The 23,327-nt window shown below is 39.1% G+C and overlaps 1 protein-coding gene and 1 pseudogene across 3 annotated transcripts in view; one reads left to right on the top strand and one right to left on the bottom strand.

The window, feature by feature from the left end:
• CPE (carboxypeptidase E) overlaps window positions 1-23,327 on the bottom strand; it is a 115,918-nt gene that overhangs the window by 4,171 nt on the left and 88,420 nt on the right. For 2 of the 3 annotated variants that reach the window (XM_057726135.1, XM_057726137.1), the window contains exons 4-7: window positions 13,942-14,059; window positions 12,558-12,740; window positions 6,690-6,829; window positions 2,145-2,244 (exon numbers count right to left, since the gene is read on the bottom strand). In XM_057726135.1, the coding sequence (XP_057582118.1) occupies window positions 2,145-2,244; window positions 6,690-6,829; window positions 12,558-12,740; window positions 13,942-14,059 (541 nt within the window). The remainder of the gene's footprint in view (window positions 1-2,144; window positions 2,245-6,689; window positions 6,830-12,557; window positions 12,741-13,941; window positions 14,060-23,327) is intronic. The other variant, XM_057726136.1, reaches the window with a different exon arrangement.
• On the top strand, window positions 20,269-21,517 carry LOC130848145 (etoposide-induced protein 2.4 homolog; annotated as a pseudogene).

Genomic DNA, 23,327 nt, shown 5'->3' with positions numbered 1-23,327 from the left:
AAAGTGCAGCCCGGAGGCACCTTGTCAAAGACTCGAATAGTTGGTCTGGCATGCCTTCTAAGGAATTGCATTTTCAACCAGCCCTCCAGAGGGTTTCTGAGCAGAGCTGCTTTCCCCTCACACCCCCGTCCTCTCCTTGAGCAGCTTAGGTTCCTGGCACCCCAGGCAACCGCTCACACAAATCCTTCAACTACTGTGCTGTTCCCCACCTGCTTCTAGGCCTGGCAAACTGCCCAGGCTGGGTCACACCCACCCCTCTACTCTCTGCCTGCCCTGTGGCTGCGAGAGGCTGGGAAACACACCCCCACGTGGGGCTGTCTCCTGTCCACCAGCACAGCCTTCCACAGGCCTGGTCCTGCCCTCTGTTCCCCCTGAGTCCTTGCACTCTCCCGTTTCCTAGATTAGTACGCATCAATCACCTGGGAAATGGCAACGTGCAAATTCTAATTCACTAGCCCTGGGATGAGGCCTGAGCTTCTGCATTTCTGACCAGCTCCAGCTGATGCCGAATTCAGCTGCTGGTAGGGGCCATACTCTGAACAGCAAGGTCCTGGTGGACTTTCTCCCTTTTTGTAATAATACCTGTAAAGCATCCTCTTCCTCCTCACTCTCGGTTGATGCTTCACGCGGTATTTCACTGTGAATATGGAAACCATCAGAAAAATATAAACCCCCATCACCATCTCTTCCATTTTACCTCGGGACTCTACATCTGCTTTCAGCTAGTGCCTCATTTATCTTCTTCACGCTACAGCAAAATTTCTGGCAAGACTTGTCAAAACTCTCCATTTCAAATGTGTCTCCTCTCTCTTAGACCCTCCCGAATCGGGCTCCCCTAGTACACTGAAATAGACGCATGAAGACTCTCCACACTGCCTCATCCACAAGGGGCATCTTTCCTGACACTTTTCACACTCTCTCCCTCCTGAAACACTTCCCAGACAAGGCACTGGGTTTTCTCTCCACCTTAGACCCCAATGCTTGTCCCTCCTCACTACCCTACCCTGCCCTCGAAAAGCTGCAGTGTCCCAGAGCCTGCTCCTCAGATCTCATTCCTTTCTACCTATATTTATTACCGTTAGATTTTCCTAGATTTTTCACATCTGGAATGCAGAGAAAATAATGTTTGTATGTTACACTAGACTTAACAGAACTGGTTCCTTGTGGCCACAGGGGACATGGCCTGGGTCCTCCAGGAGCCCCTCTCCGGGGGCAAAGGGAGCAATAACTCGGCACAAGTTCTGGCACATCAGTCCAGAAGCTGGGCTGGCACTTTGTGGGGGGTTGATAAGTATTGTTTAATGAATAAATAAATGGACTTTTAGAGAACAGATATTCAGAATTTCAAAAATACAAATTATAAGTGTGGAGGTTAAGAAAGAGGTAATGGTATAGAATGTTTGGGAACTAAGTTAAAAGTCAATTAATGCTAAGGTCCAGAAACAGGTAGAGTTTATAGCTAAAAAGACATTGTTGCTGAAAAGATCCCAACAAATGAGAGTTACACTAAAATGAGCTGGATAGATATTTATTAACAGGAGTAGGCAGGTTCGCCAGGAAAATACATCATTTTCCCCAAACTAGGACAATGGAAATGGGGCTTTAAACCTAGAAATAACTAACATCAACCTCAGTCCTGTAACATCCTGTTCAGCCTTAAATATGTCTGGATTTATGATACAAATTACATGAAGAAATGAATGGGAAATCCTAGACACACAATACACTGGCAGTTACCTTCCTTCCTACTCTTCTGCTTCCTTCCAAGGTCCACCAATTAACAGCACATCAGCACTTCTTCTTAGGAGAGACCAGTATTTTAATTCTAGCTGGTTCATCTTCCTTTGCCTGACAACTGCAAAGATTCCCACAGAGGGCCCCACCTCGCAGCTCTGGGGTGAGACAGCTGAGGAAAGGGCGCCCCCTGCTGCACCCCAATTTCTAAACGCAGCAGCCATCCTGAGCTGCTCCCCAGATAAAAGTTAACTAGATCAAATCAGGATAAAGAGACATGATCAGGGTAAAGAGACATGAGGCATTTAACTGCCTTGCTGAGAACAGTATGAGGAGTATAACTGTGCTAGGAAGTAACCACGCTCTCGTGTGCAATGCTAGCGCCTCCACTCACGGCAAAGGGCACCCACCAGATGTGACATCATGGTCTATGCCTTCCACAGATATGGTTGCATTGGCAATTGGGTTACCCTGAAGGTCTCGGACAAATCCTTTAACTCCTCGGTGTATCTGTGACGGTCAAGAAAAACCAAAACATCTGTATTAGAAATGACCTAAAAACATGCTTCATATCAAACACCTCCTTATTTTCTAGCAAAATACTGCAGATCCCCCCTGTTTAAGAATCAAAACAAGCTCAAAAAGCCACTGGATTTTGTGTGCACTCTTTACTCTGCTTTTTTCACAAGTAGACAAAGGAGACGTAACCCCTGGAAAACTGATATCTTGTTCTGAGTCAAAGAAGACTTTGAAGTACCTTCCAAACCACCAAAACAAAAAACAAACCAAAAAAGTCTGTCATTGTGTAAACCTGTTCACATTTCATTGCTTTCCCTATATTTTAAATTTGGTCCCTTGTGTATACTTTATATGGCAGCTGTCAGTTAAAAAGATATCACATTACAGCCCTTCAATACTTGTTCCTTTTAGATAAAAGGATATATACCGTGAATACTTCAGCATTGAACCCATTAAAAATATTACTTTGGTTGAAAATCAGTACACGAAAGGTCAGTGAACTTACTAACTGAAAACTAGGTTTAGAAATAAAATGGAAGAGTTTTTATTGAGAACAAGCCCCTGAATTAAGTTGCTGTTATCAACTAACTACTGCAATGCAAACTACAGGAACAGCTTTAATTTTAAATGATAATTCAACTAAGTCAATACATATTTGAAGTGATGGAGAATCACTAAAGTCTATCACTAAATGATAATCTATTAAGCTTGACTACCTAACAAACCACCCCTCCCCCCAATGCTACAGTTGCTCCTCACTCGTCTGGCCCCAGAAAATGCTTTCTTTTTCTACTGATGATATTTGAATATTTCCCTACAGAAAGTAGAATAAGTCTCATGTGTCCCTTGTCATAGGAGAATAAATTTGGCAATAGTACAATGTTTTATCAAAGAGATACCCCTGGATATCAGCAAAATATTTTTGCATTTGCTATTTTTTTTAAAAAGCAAAACCTCTAAAACTCTATAAAAGTAACACACAATTTACCAATGGTAAAAAGCTATACATGATGTCAGTAATAACAAATAATAACTTTAATGGCAACCAGTAAAGTGAGAAGAAAGTAAACACATTTTTAAAACAAAAAGACATTTTAAGACTTTTCCCCAAGAAATTTAGCCAACTAAAATTGAGAGAGACTGAAATTTAGCCACTGGAAACAAGAAAAGTTAGCTTTCTGAATGAAATTCACATGGTAAAAGTCACTGGGATCAGAAAAATTGTGGAGATGAATTTATTCATCTTGAGGCACTATAATCCTTAGAGAAATAAAAGTATGAAGTTTCTTCATCATTGGAAAATAAATCAATCACTTCAACAACATAATTCACCTACATTAGGCACAAATATACTCAGTTAATAGTCATAACTTTACTCTATTCTGCCTCTGCACCCCAAGACTTAAACTACAGTATGTGATTAACAAATAGTTAAATAAGTAAATGTCTACGTCTGATATGCCAATTGCAGAGCACAGTTTTCCTGGCTGAAATCTGCCGCTGTAGGAATAATGCTCAATTGAAGTATACGGGCTGCCAGGACTCCACAGGAATGTGGACGGGAAAGCACTGTCACCCTATGGCTTTTGCAAAAGAACTCCCATAAGTTCGAATTTCACTCATACCTGGGGAAGCTATTTTACTACACTTGTCCTTCCTATAATTCTCTCTCCCCAGATGCCAGGACATTTCAACCAACCAAGACAAAAAAAAAAAAAAAATCCAGAAGATTCCTCATTGTTGCTAGAATTGTTTACGTCAAAACCCTTAAATCCTCGAATACTTAAGTGCCCCCCAGAGGGCTTGCTGAAATGGAGACTCTGGGGTCCTGCTCTGCAAGGAGTGAAATTCAGTGTTGGGACAGGAAACTCACTTTTAACAAGAATCTAGATGATTCTAACACAAGTGTTCATGAACCATTCTTCGAACAATTCTTTGGGAATTTTAAGAACTAGACAGTTCCAAAAGTATTGCATGGGAGCTCTTCTTAGCAAACTATTTACTCTAATTAATGTTCCAGTTCCAGTTCCTGCAAACATCCCTTTAAAACTCTGCAAGAGATTTCCTCTCAACCAATTACTGAATTGGATCTCCCAATCACCTATTTTCCGTGAGCTGTAAAACTAGTCCAAGCTTAGATTTTAGGCCCAGGTGTTCAGTCATTAATCACCACCGTATTGTTCCATTGTCAAGAAAACAATTTCAACACAGAACTTCTGGCCGTCTTCACCAAACTTTCACCAGCCTTTGATTCCCTAAACTGGAGTGTCCTCTGAGGCAAGCTGGGTGAGCTCACTGCAAATACCACTCTTCCTGTTTCTATACAGTCTGCACCATAACACTGATGTCATACCAGGGTAGGTCACGGGGATCTGGAGACAGATCAAATTCTCATTCCAAGTGGCACAGAACAGGACTGTATGACGCTCTTCTTTTCAGCTTATTCTTATATAAATTGATACAGCTTTTAGATGAATTAATGCACCTGCCACCATAAATATGACAAGCCTTCTCCTCATTCTGATGGCACACACGTGGGTTTTGTTTTATATTGCATTTTTTTTCTCAAGAACTAAGAGAGAATTTAACTAGCAGCTCAACTATTTTTTTTAGTTGTTGACAGGGTAATAATCTTATTGACATCGACTGTAGGGAATCCTTTAGCATAGCTCCAAGGAACATTTTCTGAACTGGCAGGACTGGCTTAGGGACCCTTCTGTGTATACTGCCATTGCTCTTTATTTTAGCATTTATCATCCTCTCTTGTAATTAGGTGTTGATATCTGAACCCAAGTAATACAAAGCCTTCCTGAGGGCAGTCACTGTCCCCAGTACCTCACAGGGTGCCAAGGACGTGAAAGTCGCTTAATAAATTTTTGTTGAAAAAATATGTAAATAGAATGAAAATCATTGTATTAAGGAGGGATTCTTTGATATCTAGGCAAAGAACAAACCAAATAGCCCTATCTTATTTCCTCTGCCTAAAACTATACTTTTAAATTTTGCTCTTAAAAGATTCATCTAAATGTAGCTCCCCCAAAGGGCATTCTACAGGGGTGCCCACGAAGGTTGTTCCAGGGTCAGCATGGCTACTTATCCTTTGTTTTCTTGTGAAAAACACCTTTTTTATGTTAACATGCAGCAGGATTCCACTGACAAAAAAATGCTGTGTAATAGGTGTTTTTTAATCACTGTCTGTCATCGGCGGACCTATTCCACGATAACCCCTTTCGGTAAAGTATTGTGTGGATACTTGATGTATGTAAAAGAATTCTTAAGCTTATTTTTACATTTTTCAGTGCCCTGGGTTCATGTGTATATGTTTGTCTGTACACACATATGCAAATAGCTACTGTCTAACAGCATTTGTTTATGTCAAATTAGTTTAAAAATTCCTCTGGACTACCTGCTAGCATGTGAAACTAACATCACTCTCCCTGACTTTGGGTGTAAATGGCCACAAACAGAATGGAATGTGAAACTCAAGGCACTGCAGGCAAAGAACAGAGTCCTTAGGCCTTTGCCACCAGCACTGCCCCTGGTGCCAGTGTCTACCTGGTACAGAGGGCCGGGGCTAGCAGGGCACTGGCCTGGGTTGAGTCTGAGCAGGTAGGTATTTTATTCTGACACGTGGTGAGATTCCCCCAAATTCTGTACAGCGACTCTCTGGTAAAGACCTGAGCTTATGTCATGAGAGGCAATATGGCATGGTGATTCTGGAACTAGACAGCTTGGATTCCAGCAGAATGACTTCAGGCCAGCTGTTTAACTTCTCTGTGCCTGTGATTCCTCATTTTTAATTCAGGGATGATGATGGTGATGTAATAACTTCCCTCATAGAGTTGTGAGGACTAAACGCATTATTACACGTAAGGCATTTAGAATAATGCCTGGGAAACAGTGAATGCCCAATAAATGTAAGTTACCATTATTATCATTACCTCAGAGCCAGCTGAGTCTAGGGTGAGACAAGTGAGGCATGTGGGATACAGAATTTAAGGAGATACTCACTCCCAGTTGCTGATCCTATACCTGCACGACCCTGAGAGTGAAGGGCTCCTTAAATTCTGCATCCTGGGTGCCTCACTTAGCTCATTCCAGTTCTGGTCCTGCCTAGGATGCCTGACAGACCCAAGATGACTCAGGTGGAGGAGGATCCTAGGGGTTGCCTCTGCTTAGTGCACTATGAAAGACAGCAGGGTGTCACCTCACTTCTCCATAGCTCTCCAGTTTAACCATCTCTCAGTGAATAGTCATGAACTACAAAACCTATGACAAATGAAAGCTTGTTTGAATCACTACTGACATATTTTCCAAATGCAGTGTCCTCATTCTGGGTCAGATGGATCTCTATAGGCTGGGATCCTTAGGCGACTATTGCACACCAGGTTTAAATGTTCTTAAATCTCCCATTTTGTGCTAGAGACAGTGTTTACCTGCTGAATGTAGCTAATTAGGGAGTTTTTGTTATCCTCCCAGTAGCTCTTCAAAGTCTCTTCAGGTGGAAACTTTTCACAGCTAAGCTCCACCGTAATCTCAAAGCAGTTGCTGCTGAGGTAATTGAAATCTTGCATTCCTGCCAAGATAGAAAAGGAAAGAAAACAAAAGTCAAAATATGCATGTGGCGACTAAAACCCTACACAGACCATTCTGCTGAGAGTCAAGTAAATGTTGTACCAACCAGTGCATCTTGGGGAGACTGTGAGAAACCACAAGTGAAATCACCCACCATAAGGTATGGAACAAAATACTTAGGAGATAGTTATGACCTCACAAGCACAAACTCTCCCAGGTTCCTAAGCAGTCATGTAGTGTGATGCACTGCTGTTGTACAGTGCAAAAGCATGTATCAGCCACATTCCACAAGGCTAGAATCAGCTTCCAAGACAACAGGAGAGTGATGTCATTGTGGTGAAACAGCTTTCTACTGCCTTCCCTCCCCAAAGAACACCAGTCTTGACAATTACCCATGAATACAGTGCCTTTGTGGAAGTCCAGGAATCTAATGGAAAAGTTAAAGCACATCACTGGAGAAAAAAAAAATCTAAGATTGCACACATTGAAGGGAGTAAGAGAAACAGGTTCACTTTACCCACATCACTTTACCTACAGCTCAGTGCCAAAGAGACCTAATTAGTAATAGGAAAACATATAAAAATATATAACACACTGGTAAAGCTAAGTATATAGTCAGATTCAGAATATTCTAATACTATAATATGGTAGTGTATTAATCACTTAATTCTAGTATAAAGGTTTAAAAATATTAAAAATAAATATAGCTACAATAATTTGTTAATAGATACATAAAACGGAAAGATGTAAATTGTGACATTAAAACATAAAATGTAGGGAGAAAGAGGTAAAAGGGTAAAGTTTTCATTTGCAATCAAAGTTAGATTTTTGACAGCTTAGAATGGGCTGTTATGCTATGTTTTATGTAAGCCTTATAGTAGCCATAAAGCAAAAACCTATGGTAGATTCAAAAAAGCTAAAGAGAAAGGAATCTACTACTGCAGAGAATCATCAGTTCACAAAGGAAGATAGCAAGAGGGGAAGAAAGGAGCAAGGGAACTTCAAAATAGAAAACAATAAGATGGTAAGTCCTCACCTATCAATAATTATTTAAAGGTAAATAGATTAAATTCTCTGATCAAAAGGCACAGAGTAGCTGAATAGATTAAAAAAATAAGACCCAACTCTATGTGCCTACAAGAATCTCGCTTCACTTTTATGAACACATATAGGCTCAAAGTGAAGGGATGACAAAAAATATCCCATGCTATGGAAACCAAAAGAGAGGAGAGGTAGTGATACTTATCTCAGACAAAATACAGTTTAAGCCAAAAACTGTAACAAGAGACAAAGAAGGTCATTAGATATTGATAAAGGGGTCAATTCATCAAAGGATATAACTATCAAAAATATATAAACACTCAACATTTGAGCATCTAAATATATTAAGCAAATACTAACAGGTCTTTATTAAGGAGAAATGACAACAGTGCAATAACAGAAGGGGACTTCAGTACCCCACTTCCAATAATGGATAAATAGATCATCCAGACAGAGTATCAGTAAGGAAATACTGGCCTTAAACTATACTTTATACCATATGAACCTAACAGACGTACATAAAATGCCATCCAACAGCTGCAGAATAAACATTCTTCTCAAGCACACATGGAACATTCTCTGGGGTAGAGCATATAATAGATCACAAAATAAATCTCAGCAGATTTAAGTAGACTGAAAGCATACCAAGTATCTTTTCCAATCGCAATGGTACAAAACTAGAAATCATAACAAGAGGAAAACTGGAAAATTCACAAACGTAGAAAAATAAACGACCCACTCTTGAACAATCAATGGGTCAAAGGGAAGCCAAAATATCTTGAACAAATGAAAACAGAAACACAACCTGCCAAAACTTATGAGATGCAGCAAAAGTAGTCCTGAAAAAGAAGTTTATTATGATAAATGCCTATATTTAAAAGAAAAAAGAAATAAGTATTTATTCCTACAACTCAAAAAACTAGAAAATGAATAAACCAAGCACAAAATTGGCAGAAGAAAGAAAATAATAAGGATCAAAGCAGAAATAAATGAAATAGAGGCCAGGAAAACAACAGAAAAGATAAACTAATCTAAGGGCTGGTTTTTGAAACGATAAACAAAATACACAAACCTTTAGTTAGACTTACCAAGAAAAAGAGAGGGGACTTAAAAAAATCAGAAATTAAAGAGGAGACATTTCAACTAATACAACAGAAATACAAAGGATCATAAAATACTACTGTGAACAATTAGAAGCCAACAAGTGGAAAATCTGGAAGAAATGGATAAATTCACAGAAACATACAACCAAGACTGAACCATGAAGAAAGAGAAAATCAAAACAAACTAATTACTAGTAAGATTGAATCAGTAATCAAAAATTTCCCAAAAAGGAAAGTCCAGGGTCAGATGGTTTCACTGGTGAATTCTACCAAACATTTATAGAAGAATTATAATCTTACACCTAAAGGAACTAGAGAAAGAAAAACAAACAAAATCTAAAGTTTGTAGAAGGAAAGAAATCATAAAGATCAGAGCAGAAATAAGTGAAATACAAACAAAGAAAACAGTAGCAGAGACCAATAAAACTAAAATCTGGTTCTTTGAGAAGATAAACAAAATTGATAAACCTTTAGCAAGATTATTCAAGAAAAAGGGAGAGGTCTCAAATCAATAAAATTAGAAATGAAACAGGAGAAGTTACAATGGACACCACAGAAATACAAAGCATCATAAGAGACTACTACAAGCAACTGGACAACCTGGAAGAAATGGACAAATTCTTAGAAAAGTATAACCTTCCAAGACTGAATCAGGAAGAAATAGAAAATATGAACAGACCAACCACAAGTAATGAAATTGAAACTGTGATTAAAAATCTTCCAACAAACAAAAGTCCAGGACTAGATGGCTTCACAGGTGAATTCTAACAAGCATTTAGAGAAAAGCTAACACCCATCCTTCTCAAACTCTTCCAAAACATTGCAGAGGACAGGACACTCCCAAACTCATTCTATGAAGCCACCATCACCCTGATACCAAAACTAGACAAAGATACTACAAAAAGAGAAAATTATAGACCAATATCACTGATGAATTTAGATGCAAAAATCCTCAACAAAATACTAGCACACAGAATCCAACAACATATTAAAAGGATTATACACCATGACCAATTGGGGTTTATCTCAGGGATGCAAAGATTCTTCAATATATGCAAATCAATCAATACAATACACCATATTAACAAACTGAAGAATAAAAACCATATGATCATCTCAATAGATGCAGAAAAAGCGTTTGACAAAATTCAACACCCATTTATGATAAAAACTCTCCAGAAAGTGGGCATAGAGGGAACCTACCTCAATGTAATGAAGGCCATATATGACAAACCTACAGCAAACATCATTCTCAAAGGTGAAAGCATTCCCTCTAAGATTAGGAACAAGACAAGTATGTCCACTCTTGCCACTACTACTCAACATAGTTTTGCAAGTCCTTGCCACAGCAATCAGAGAAGAAAAAGAAATAAAAGGAATCCAAATTGGAAAAGAAGTAAAACTGTCACTGTTTGCAGATGACATGATACTATACATAGAAAATCCTCAAGATGCCACCATAAAACTACTTGAGCTAATCAATGAATTTGGTAAAGTTGCAGGATACAAAATTAACATGCAGAAATTTCTTGCATTCCTATACCTAACAATGAAAGATCAGAAAGAGAAATTAAAGAAACAATCCCATTTATTATCACGACAAAAAGAATAATATACCTAGGAATAAACCTACCTAAAGAGGTAAAATACCAGTACTCAGAAAACTATAAGACACTGATGAAAGAAATGAAAGATGACACAAACAGATGGAGAGAAATACCATGTTCTTGGATTGGAAGAATCAATATTGTGAAAATGACTATACTACCCAAAGCAATCTACAGATTCAATGCAATCCCTATCAAATTACCAATGGCATTTTTTACAGAACTAGAACGAAAAACCCTAAAATTTGTACGGAGACACAAAAGACCCTGAATAGCCAAAGCAATCTTGAGAAAAAAATATGGAGCTGGAGGAATCAGACTCCCTGACTTCAGACTATACTACAAAGCTACAGTAATCAAGACAGTATGGTACTGGCACAAAAACAGAAATATAGATCAATGGAACAGGATAGAAAGCCCAGCGATAAACCATGCACCTATGGTCAACTAATCTAAGACAGAGGTGGCAAGGATATGCAATGGAGAAAAGACAGTCTCTTTAATAAGTGGTGCTGGGAAAACTGGGCAGCTACAGGTAAAAGAATGAAATTAGAACATTCCTTAACTCCATATACAAAATAAACGCAAAATGGATTAAAGACCTAAATGTAAGGCCAGATACTATAAAACTCTTACAGGAAAACATAGGAAGAACACTCTTTGACATAAATCACAGCAAGATCTTTTTTGACCCACCTCCTAGACTAATGGAAATAAAAACAATAAACAAATGGGATCTAATGAAACTTAAAAGCTTTTGCACAGTAAAGGAAACTATACATAAGACGAAAAGACAACCCTCAGAATGGGAGAAAATATTTGCAAATGAATCAACAGACAAAGGACTAATCTCCAAAATACATAAACAGTTCATGCAGCTCAATATCAAAAAAACAAACATCCCAGTCAAAAAACGGGAGCAAGACCTAAATAGACATTTCTCCAAAGAAGACATGCAGAAGGCCAAGAGACATATGAAAAGCTGCTCAACATCACTAATTATTGGAGAAATCCAAATCAAAACTACAATGAGGTATCAACTCACACTGGTTAGAATGGGCATCATCAGAAAATCTACAAACAATAAATTCTGGAGCGGGTGTGGAGAAACGAGAACCCTCCTACACTGTTGGTAAGAATGTAGATTGATACAGCCACTATGGAGAACAGTATGGAGGTTCCTCAAAAAACTAAAAATAGAATTACCATATGACCCAGTAATCCTACTACTGGGCATACACCCAGAGAAAACCATAATTCAAAAAAACACATGCACCCCAATGTTCACTGCAGCACTATTTACAATAGGCAGGACATGGAAGCAACCTAAATGTCCATCAACAGATGAATGGATAAAGATGTGGTACATATATACAATAGAATATTACTTAGCCCTAAAAAGGAAACTGGGTCATTTGTAGAGACATGGATGGACCTAGAGACTGTCATACAGAATAAAGTCAGTCAGAAAGAGAAAAGGAAAAAATCATATATTAATGCATTTATATGGAATCTAGAGAAATGGTGAAAATCAACCAGTTTGCAAGGCAGAATAGAGAAACAGATGTAGAGAACAAATGTATGGACACCAAGTGTGGTAAAGGAGGGGGTGGGATGAATTGGGAGGCTGGGATTGACATATATATACTAACATGTATAGAATAGATAACCAATGAGAACCTGCTATATAGCACAGGTTATACTTCGCTGTTCAGCAGAAACTAACACAATATCGTAAAACAACTATACCCCAATAAAAAAATAAGTAAATTACTAATCATAAAAAATACATTAGTTAATTAATAATTGTAAAAAAAATCAACAAAAAAACTATACACAGAAATCATTCATGCAGAAAGCTGACTAATTTTAGGTTCAGTCTACTTCTTAATGACTGAGGATTGACCTTTCCCTAAATATAAACAGTAGTTATTTCTAAAAAGCCACTCATCAAACAGAGAGCTAAAGGGAGACCCGCCTCCAGGCACGCTGTACCACGCGGCGCCGTTGGTCGTTCCTTCCACAAAGCTGCTGTCGTCGTCATTCTTCCGGCACGGGGGCCGGTCCGGGTCCGACATGGGGGGGTTGAAGGACGAGTACGCCCGTGCCAGGCTTTGGAAGACGTCGTCGTCTGGGCAGGAGCTGTACTCATGAGCACTCCCTGTAAAATCAACCCACAAGACTGAAGGAGCTGACGCAAACCCAGGAGCGCTTCATGCTTTCTGAAGAGTGACTGAGTGTTGATCTCCTGCTGAGTGTTTTTTAGCTACATCACTATGGGAAAGGAGTGAAGGCTTAGGTACTCAACAGTGACACTGAGTTTTTAGGTTATACCACGTCCACGCCTAATACCACGTCCACGCCTAATACCACAACGTAGAAACTGAGTAGAATGCACATCCTACTTAGGAATTGAGATCTTCACAGAAAAAGGTGAGGAGCTCATAGCAAACTGGACTTGGGAAGACAGGAAGGAGATTTCCATTCTAACCCCGTAGGCGCTGTGAATCACTCTCATGGTATTTTTCAGGATCTGAATTTATAGTTTTAAGAAATCTCCTGTGTGTATTACTGAAATAAATAATACCTGTTTTGGTGCACAGCACTCTTATTCTGTATTATGAAATATGCCAGTCCTTTAAATTTCCCAGCTATTGACAAACCACAAAATCTCCACATTTTAAGGATGTTTTACCAAAGACTCTTCAAAACTCAGTTTCCAATATCTACAATTATCCTGTGTTTACAAAGACATAACTCTTCAAAGGCTCCTGAGGATTGATTTAAAGCAGGAAATTTCCTGAAACAACAAAAAGTAAGCTGAGAATATCTTTCTGGTTAAAGTCTGCTGTGCCTGAAGCTTAACTATATCTAGTTAAAGAAAACCAAAGCATCACTTCCCCTCCCTGACACCACCAGGAAACAGTTCCAAATGCAGAAGTGTGAGTGCACAATAAGACATGCTGAGATACATATGGGCCCCGAGGTAGGCCAAAAGGTTGCCTCCATTTTTAAGCCATCTTGTATATAAACCTACATAAATTCCATCATTTCTCCATTTTACCAGAGTCCAAGAGTTCAAGACTTCTGTTTTCTCCCTTTCTCTTATCTAAATATTCTGTCCAGATCATGTTTCTCTTCACCTAAACTTTTTTTTTTTAAGTTACAATCTTTTTCTGCCAAATATATATGCGAATACCACACAAAATAGGGGATATTCCCGTTCAACAGATGTATTTCTACAGGCAAAATCATTGAATAACCAGTGCCTTAAAAGACTGATATTAGAGATATCATCCAATAAACCCTTGTGAAGTAACTGTAAACCTTGAACCAATTAGAGAAGCAGGAAAAGCACCTACCACTCCGCGTCTCATCATATGGGTAATTGGCCACGAGGTCTCCTCCGTGAAGATTGGCCGAGAGCACAAAAGGGATGTCCATAATCCAATGAATGACAGCCTTGGTCTCAGGAGCAAGCTGTATTAAAGATTAGAGATTGAAAGGATTCTAAACGTAGAGGTCATTTGTGGGATCACTTGCCAGAAAAGACACAGAAAAGGTAAAAACAACAACAAAACCAACAGCAACAACTGACAGTTGGTCATATTCCAAGCACTCTGTGATTGTTTTCATAGAATAAAAGAAAGGAGCAGCATTCCCCATCTCTATCTTTTTCAGACTTATAATAAAAAATATTTCAGTTTCCTTAAAAGTTCTACTTAAAAGCTGCCACCTTTTCTTTCTAACTTGAAAAACAGCATATAAATCGCTTACAAATTTGGGCACATTTCCATCTGATCTTTGTTAATATTAACTGAGGATAAGACAAGGAGAAAAGAAAATAGCTGAGCCGCAGAACAGGGTTCTTTCTCTATGGTGGTTCAACTCAAGAAACACGTGGTAGATTTTCTTTCTAATTTTTGCTTACTATTTTTCCAATTCCCTTCAACTACTTCAAACATTTTTCCTATAAAAATATTAGATTGGGTCTCCTTCAGATTTCACTGTCAAATAGTTAATTTTGGGATGATGGTCTTAAATTTTAAAACCCTTAAAGGCAAAAGTTTCAGGAATTCATGTTGTCTTTTGAATGATTCACAGCCCCTCATACCCTGGAAATAAAACAAAGCAGGAAAGAAATTTATACCAAAGAATTAAACTGAGCCAAAGCTTGATACTTTTATGTGATGAGTTTTTAATAGCAACTAGGAAGACTCTCAAACTCCCAAGTACCTCTTTGATTTAAAAAAAAAAAAAAAAAGCTTTTTCCTGGAAAGGTGACTTATATTGTTCTTTGCGACAGAACATCTAAAAGCATCAGTAGGTTTTGATGGTTATAATCAGATCTTGTATTTGTATGTCTGTTCAGTTTATGAGTAGCTCTCACAGACACTATTTTATATGCTTCACAACATCCTCATTGGATAGGCAAAGATATCCATCCCCATTTTGCAGGGAAGAATCTAAGCCTTGGGAGTGTTAATGACATGTCCAAGTTCAGACATTTAAGATTCAAATCCAGTCTATGAAACTATAAATCCCACATTATTTTCAGTATGTCAGCTTTAATGTATCAAAACTATCCTATTTTTCATGTACGCTACTCCTAATTGCGAAAAAGTGTGATTTAGAATAGGATATTGTTTTTATTATTTGTTTGGTTTATCTTATTCTCTATAAAAAAAATGTTCATTGTAAAAAATGTAGACAAGATAAACACAAAGAAAGGAAATTAACATTACCTATAATTTTACCATCTAAAAATACCCAACTGCTAACATCTTCATGTATCTTTCTCAGTCTTTTTCCAAAGTACCTACATAATTTAAAAAATGTGATCCTTTATAAACTATTTTGTATGCTATCTCTTTTGCTTGACAACAGATAACGCTTTTTTGTGTCACTGAATATCCTAAATTGTTATATCAATGGCTGAGTAGTATTCAATGTATGGATATATCACTCTTAAACATGGACGAAATAACAGCTAATACTTATTAAACACTTTCTGTGTGACACATTGAATTTTCACATCTACCCTATGAGATGGGGACTGCATGTACCCCCATTTTACAGATGAGTAAACTGAGACACAGAGAAGTCAGGTAACAGCATAAGGCTACTTCGTTGAGAGTGGCAGGACTGGATTCAAGCCCAGCAGTCTGGCTCAGAGCTACTACACTAGCACTAGGGATCTCCACGTGGTAGAAGAGGTGGCAGATATAGGAAGAGGTTGTCATAGGGCACAAACTTTCAGTCACAGAACGAATTATCTCTGGAAATCTAACGTGTCGCCAAATGACTTAATAGCACTGTATTGTGTGCTCGAAATTTGCTAAGAGAGTAGATCACAAGTGTTCTCACCACAAAAGAAAAAAAAAAGATAACTATGGGAGGTGATGGAAGTGTTAATCAGCTTGTTTGTGGTGACCATTTCACAACATATATGTATATCAAATCACTGCATTTAAATCTATACAGTTTTTATTTGTCAATTACACTTCAATAAAGCTGGGGGGGGATCACCAATTGCTGGGTATTGATTTGTTTACTATGAAAAAAATGCTGTGAACACACCTGTAGCTCTTCTTTGTGCAGATCCATACTTTTTTAAGGGAAATTTCCCTAGAAATGGAATGAACTGACCAAAAACTAAGCACATTTAAAAAAAATTTTCAAATGTATTCCAGACTGCATCCCTGAAAGATACAACAATATACCCAGCAACAGTATATTAAACCTGTCATTTCTAAACCTCTTACCAACATGGGATATGTGTTTTTTAAGTCTGTCACTTTGATACATGACAAATAGAATTTTTTAAATAGTAAAACTAGAGCAGTTTTTTCTTTTAATGTTTAGTGACCATTTATGTTTATTCTTTGGTGACATATTTATACATGGTTTAACTGATGTTTCTATTGAAATACACATTTTCTTATTAATTTGCAAGAGTTGTTTATTTATTAAAAACATTAACCTTCTATCTACTACATATTATATTTTCCAAATTAGTTATGTGCTTGTCAAATTTAAGAGTAATAATAATTAAAATACAACACATTGGGCTTCCTAGGTGGCGCAGTGGTTGGGAATCCGCCTGCCAATGTAGAGGACATGAGTTCAATCCCTGCTCCAGGAAGATCCCACATGCCGCGGAGCAACTAAGCCCATGCGCCAACAAAACAAACAAACAAACAAACAAACAAAATACAACACATTAAGATATTTATGTTATCAGACATACTGATCTTTACTAAAGTACTGGTCTTGTCCTTCACTTTTATATTTCATTCCTTTATCCAGTAACTACTAAGTGGCCACCATGTGCCAGTTTTCTATATAGGGATTTAGAAAGTTCTGTCTCACTCCAAAAGTGATAAATTTACCAAAGTTTCCTTTTACTACGTTCATACTTTTTATATTTAAATCATAACACATCTAGATTTTATTTTCATCTATGTTGATATTTGTGAGATTGATTTATCTCAATTCCATTTATTTAATAATCTATTCTTTCCATAATAATCTGAAACACTCCCTTATCATATACCAAATTCTCACACACACTTAAATGTTTCTAAAGTTTAAATTAATTTAAGTCAAATTCAGTTTCATTTTGATTTGTCAACCTTATAACAACTAGTATAGGACATTTAATCAAAAATCTATAATGCACAGGCTTTTCTGCAATGAATTTACGGCTTATACAGCTCAATTGCACAAGAATGGCGTTAATATTATATGATGTGGCTATATCACACATTCTCCTACAATATTCTGTTCAGAAGTTTCTCTTTCACTGCTGAATTTCCTTTCAGTCCTTTTGTTTGTATATCCGCCCCATTCCCCCTATTTACTCAAACCCAGTGATTGGCTCTGATAAATATTTCACTGAGTTCAGACGAGACAGAAATCTCTGTGGTTTGGAGAATCACTGAGGATTTCAGGAAAGGGGTGGAATTTCACAGTGTCTTGGGGGGGAAATAAAGTAGGTTTGGATAGGGAAGCAAATAAATACTTCCTTGTGTGAAGGTTGGTTTGAATGTGAGCTCAGGAGGCAACACCATTCTGCAGTGGACTGTACTCTCATATTTATTATTCACCCAAAAGGGTTCAAAATGGCATGTTCCACATATTTATATGTTGATTCATGCATAAGAAATAATTTTGAAGGACACACACCAAAATGTGAATGGTGGTCATTTAAGAATGTAGGGTAATGGGTTATTTTTCTGTTTCTTTAATATTTGCTTTATCTTTTTGTTTATAATAAAATATAAATTTTTTAATAAATGAGTTTTTAAACAAACTGTTTTTGAAACAAATGTAAAGATACAGTCCTGAAATGAAACATGACACACACTACAACATAAATGATTCTTGAAAACATGCTCAGTGAAAGAAGCTAGGCACAAAGGACCACATATTATGATTCCATTCATATGAAATGTCCAGAACAAGGAAATCTATAGAAACAGAAAGCAGACACAAGGTTTCAGGCTGGAGTAGGGGTGGAGGATAGTGGGGTGATAGCTAAAGGGGATGGGGTTTCTCTCTGAAATGATAGGTGTTCATCATCTGTGAGTGTACTAGAACCACTGACGTACACTTCACATGGATGAGTTCTGTGGTATGTAAATCATATCTCAATAACGCTGCTTTTTAAAAAGAGAAAAAGAAAAAAAAGATACAGTCCTGAATGTACAAAGTCATAGTGACTATTAGGTTTAGCCTATTGTTAGTTCCTGTACATATACTATTGCTAATATTCATGTTACTAGATGTTCAAAAGCAGGCAAGCAAACTCCACAGTTTGATCAGTTAAACGCCATTTCTCCTCGACTATTCATAGAGTCTTTTAGGCTGACTAAATGCTGAAATCTCCTGAGTGCTGTAATCACATATTTAACTAATCCATAGAGAGGGCTTTGGAGTACCCCTAAGATGGAGCCCTTAACAGAATCTAGAGCCAATGATGACCTATCTTTAAAACTTCCATTTAAAGACTGTAAATATAGCTCAAATGTTATTCTCTATAATTAGATGGCTTTGGCTCAAAATATATCAAAGCTAAATTTATTCCATTTTCTTCACAACTCTACCCATTAAAGACAAGATTTTAATATAGTTATTTGATTTAATCACTCTGTTTCCATGCAATCCAAGCCAAGCCTCGTGTACTGAGCCCAGACAATGGTGGAGGTGAGGAGGCTGAGCAGCCCAAGTGCAGATGAGAAATGACTTAGCAGGAAGAACTCCGGGGAGCAGGGGAGACCTTATACTCAGAGCTTCAGAAAGCAAGGAGAGCATCTGGAGGACTTGGTAAAAATATAAGTTCCTTTCCATCACTAATTCCATAACATATACACCCCAGACTTCCTGATTCAGCTTTCACAGGAATTTGCATTTTTTTAAATTGATGTATAGTTGATGTACAATATTATATGTTTCAGGTATGCAACATAGTGATTCACAATTTTTAAAGGTTATACTCCATTTATAGTTATTATAAAATATTAGCTATATTCCCTGTGCTGTACAATAGATCCTTGTAGCTTACTTATTTATACATAGTAGTTTTCACCTCTTAATCCCTGACCCCTGTCTTGTCCCTCTCCCTTCCCTCTCCCCACTGGTAACTGCTAGTTTGTTCTCTGTATCTGTGACTCTGCTTCTTTTTTGTTATATTCTCTAGTTTGTTGTATATTTTAGATTTCACATATAAGTGATAGCATACATTATTTGTCTACCTCTGTCTGACTTGTTTCACCTAGGATAATACCCTCCAAGTTCATCCATGTTGTGGCAAATGGCAAAACTTCATTCTTTTTCACAGCTGAGTAGTATTCCATTGTATATATGTACCACATCTTCTTTATCTTATCTGCTGATGGACACTTACATTGCTTCCATATCTTGGCTACTGTAAATAAGGAATCTGCATTTTCAACCCCTGATTCATACAAGCATAGAAATTTTAAAACTAGTCTAAGGATACAGAGAACAGATTGATGGTTCCAGAGGCAGGAGGTTGGGGGTGGATGAAACAGTGAAGGAGTCACAAGCAGAAAGTTTCAGGTATAAAGTAGATAAGTGCTAGGCATGTACTGTACAGCATGGGGACTGTAGTTATAATGCTGTACTGTATATTGGAAAGTTGCTAAAAGAAAAGATCTTAAAAGTTCTCACCACAAGAAAAAAAAATGTGTAAAACTATGTACGGTGATGGATGTTAACTAGACTTATTATGGTGATCACTTCACAATATATACAAATATCAAATCATTATGTTGTACACCTCAAATTAAATAATGTTATACATTAACTCTCTCTCTCTCCCCTTTCTCGCTTCCCCTTCTTAGCCTCATAGTGGTGTGTCTGTATGAAAGAGGGGGGTGTGTAATGACATTAATAAGATGCCTACTGTGTATGTGGTACGGGGCTGGGTCCAAACACTGTCTCAGTCTAATCAACAAAGATGGGAAAGGAGATGAGCCAGACGTGGGCTATATCACCCCGCGGTTTAAGCAGGTTTACTGACGGTTTAGTGAAGTGTAAACAAATCTTGCTTCTGGTCCAGAAAAGAGACTAAAAGTTAATTTGTATGTATTTTTCTTTATTTTACCTTTACCCAGAAAAAGTATTGGCATTGAGACTATTTAAAATTAAAGCTCTCAAGTGTGGGCGCAGCGGCCCCGGCCCTGGGAGCGCCCGGGTGGGAGCGGGCGGCCGGGCGCGGGGGGTCGCGGAGGAGCCGAGCGGGCCCGCGGTGGGCGAGGGGCCGGGCTGGAGATGGAGCTGCGGCGGCTACGCTGCCGGGTCCTTCATGATGAAAGATTTGGGGACGCTTCCCTCTCCTTTGTGTAGTTGATAGTTGGGGTGGTGAAGAGATGGCTGACAGTGTCAAAACCTTTCTGCAGGACCTTGCCAGGGGAATCAAAGACTCCATCTGGGGAATTTGTACCATATCAAAGCTAGATGCTCGAATTCAAAAGAAGAGAGAGGAGCAGCGTCGAAGGAGAGCAAGCAGTGTCCTGGCTCAGAGGAAAGCCCAGAGTATGGAGAGGAAGCAAGAGAGTGAACCACGTATTGTTAGTAGAATTTTTCAGTGCTGCGCTTGGAATGGTGGAGTATTCTGGTTCAGTCTACTCTTGTTTTATCGAGTGTTTATTCCTGTGCTTCAGTCAGTAACGGCCCAAATTACTGGTGATCCGTCACTGCATGGGGATGTTTGGTCGTGGCTGGAATTCTTCCCCACGTCTGTGTTCAGTGCTCTCTGGGTGCTCCCCCTGTTTGTGCTGAGCAAAGTCGTGAACGCAATTTGGTTTCAGGATATAGCTGATCTGGCATTCGAGGTATCAGGGAGGAAGCCTCACCCATTCCCTAGTGTCAGCAAAATCATTGCTGACATGCTCTTCAACCTTTTGCTGCAGGCGCTTTTCCTCCTCCAGGGGATGTTTGTGAGTCTCTTTCCCATCCATCTTGTTGGTCAGCTGGTTAGTCTCCTGCATATGTCTCTTCTCTACTCACTATACTGCTTCGAATATCGTTGGTTCAATAAAGGAATTGAAATGCACCAGCGGTTGTCAAACATAGAAAGGAATTGGCCTTACTACTTTGGATTTGGTTTGCCCTTGGCTTTCCTCACAGCAATGCAGTCCTCCTACATTGTCAGTGGCTGCCTCTTCTCCATCCTCTTCCCTTTGTTCATCATCAGCGCCAATGAAGCAAGGACCCCTGGCAAAGCGTAGTAGCCTTTTCCAATTGCGCCTCTTCTCCTTGGTGGTTTTCTTAAGCAACAGACTTTTCCACAAGACGGTCTACCTGCAGTCTGCCCTGAGTAACTCCACTTCTGCAGAGAAGTTCCCCTCACCACACCCATCTCCTGCCAAACTGAAGGCTGCTGCGGGCCACTGAGTCACCTGCCACCCAGAGGGGATGGGTGGGATTGGAAGGACGCCGTGGCAGCTCTTTTCCTTGTTCACCTCCCCCACCAGGGAAGGCAGGACCCACTCTGCCAAGGGCCCTGTGCACATTCCCTTCTCTGAGGAATTGGGATTTTTGTCTCTGGTGCACGTAAGGCAGAATCTTCCTGACACCAGTGTGGATTTTAAACACTGGTGAGTCTCAAGGACCACAGGTTTTTCTGCAGCTCTTTTCTAGCATTTGCCAGCCCCCTGTGCCTGGACTGATTTGAATACTTTTTCTCCCTGTGCCATTTGTCATCCCACTTCCCTTCCTGCCTTCCACTACCCTTGGATGAATGGATTTTTGTAACTCTAAAAAAATAAAAAAATAAAAAATAATAAAAAAAATAAAAATAAAGCTCTCATTTTTTTAAAGTGCAATGAACAAGCATCCTTTTAAAAAAGTATTGCTTACGCTAGATATATGAAAACATCTAATATAAAGATTATGCAAATATTATACAGCTCTCATCGGTGAAGAGGAAGCCAGTGCTGGCTGAAAATGACGGCACTTGCACGAAGGCTGCTATTCTAGTATCCCATCAACGTGAGTTTATCTCACGATTCTTCTATGAGAAGTGACCGGAATTCTTTTTCTCATCTCAGTTTTAACAGACAGCATGGGCAATGGGGAAAGTGTGGGCTGATCTCCACACGGGGCTTCCAGAACAGCTTCATGTCTGTGTTCTACCTCACAGCGCATCACACAAGACTACCCTCTGTTCCCCTCTGGTTACCCCTGCCCTTTGCTTTTTCAGCTCTCCCTTCTCCCAGGAAAGATAGCCCAGGAGCTGAGAAGGTACAAGTCTGTGACTCAGAGCAGGAGTGTTTAAGTCACTCACTTCTCAAGTTCTGCCAGAATCCTCAGCCCCTTTTCATAGACCAGTCCCCACTTGTAGGCTCAGCCCAGGTTTCTGGGATGAACTCTAAATATAGGCAGAAGAATGTTGAGAATCTAAACCAATAATCTGAGACTCCTTCTCCCTTGGATCCTCTACCCAGTGTCCCAGCCACGGGCTGAGTGCATCTGGAACTCCAGCAGCTGGTTTTCAGATGCCTGCAATCTGCTTGCCAGGCTGGGTTGCACTCATTCATAACAGGCTTCAAGCCTTCTATGTGTCAGACTCAAATAGGAATCCTAATTCCTGTAATCAAGGGACTGAATCTAGACTCAAAAATAAAGAGAGCTATATAAACAAATCATAACATAACATAAAGTTCTATGTAACTATAAGCACCAGACTGGAAATATTCGCACATAAAGAACATAAAGGCAGACTTAACAGCATCTGTCTAGAGGAGCGAGGAAGGCTTCATGGAGGAGGTGACATGGAAAGAAAGGGAAGAGCCCTGTGGACAGCTGGAACAAGCACACATAAAGACATAAAGTTATTTGAAGATGGAATGCTGAGGGCGTACATGGAATATCAAAGCCAGATTCAGGAGTGGCTGAGCTGGCAGCTGCCAGGGGCCCAGGGGAACTTGAATGGTCCTGGAACTATGATAAAATGGAGACACCATCCTTTCCAAGCTCTCACTTAGGAAAGATACTAGAAGAAGTTGATAAGCCAGAGCAGAATTGCCTGGAAAGACACAAGAGGCAGTGGGGCTGCCACCAGCAGCTCTTGGCATTCCTCTGTGATGGGCTCGCCTCCCCTCTATGGAAGTGAAAACAGTGTTCAGATGGTAGGAGTTTCAAGGTCAGTGTTACGTGGGTGTGTGTGTGTCCATCTGACCTTGTGGTCCATAATGGAGCAATGGGAAATGATGCTGAC

Source organism: Hippopotamus amphibius, chromosome 3 (assembly GCF_030028045.1).
Source record: "Hippopotamus amphibius kiboko isolate mHipAmp2 chromosome 3, mHipAmp2.hap2, whole genome shotgun sequence".
NCBI lineage: Eukaryota > Metazoa > Chordata > Mammalia > Artiodactyla > Hippopotamidae > Hippopotamus > Hippopotamus amphibius.
This window is presented reverse-complemented; position numbering and strand designations above follow the sequence as displayed.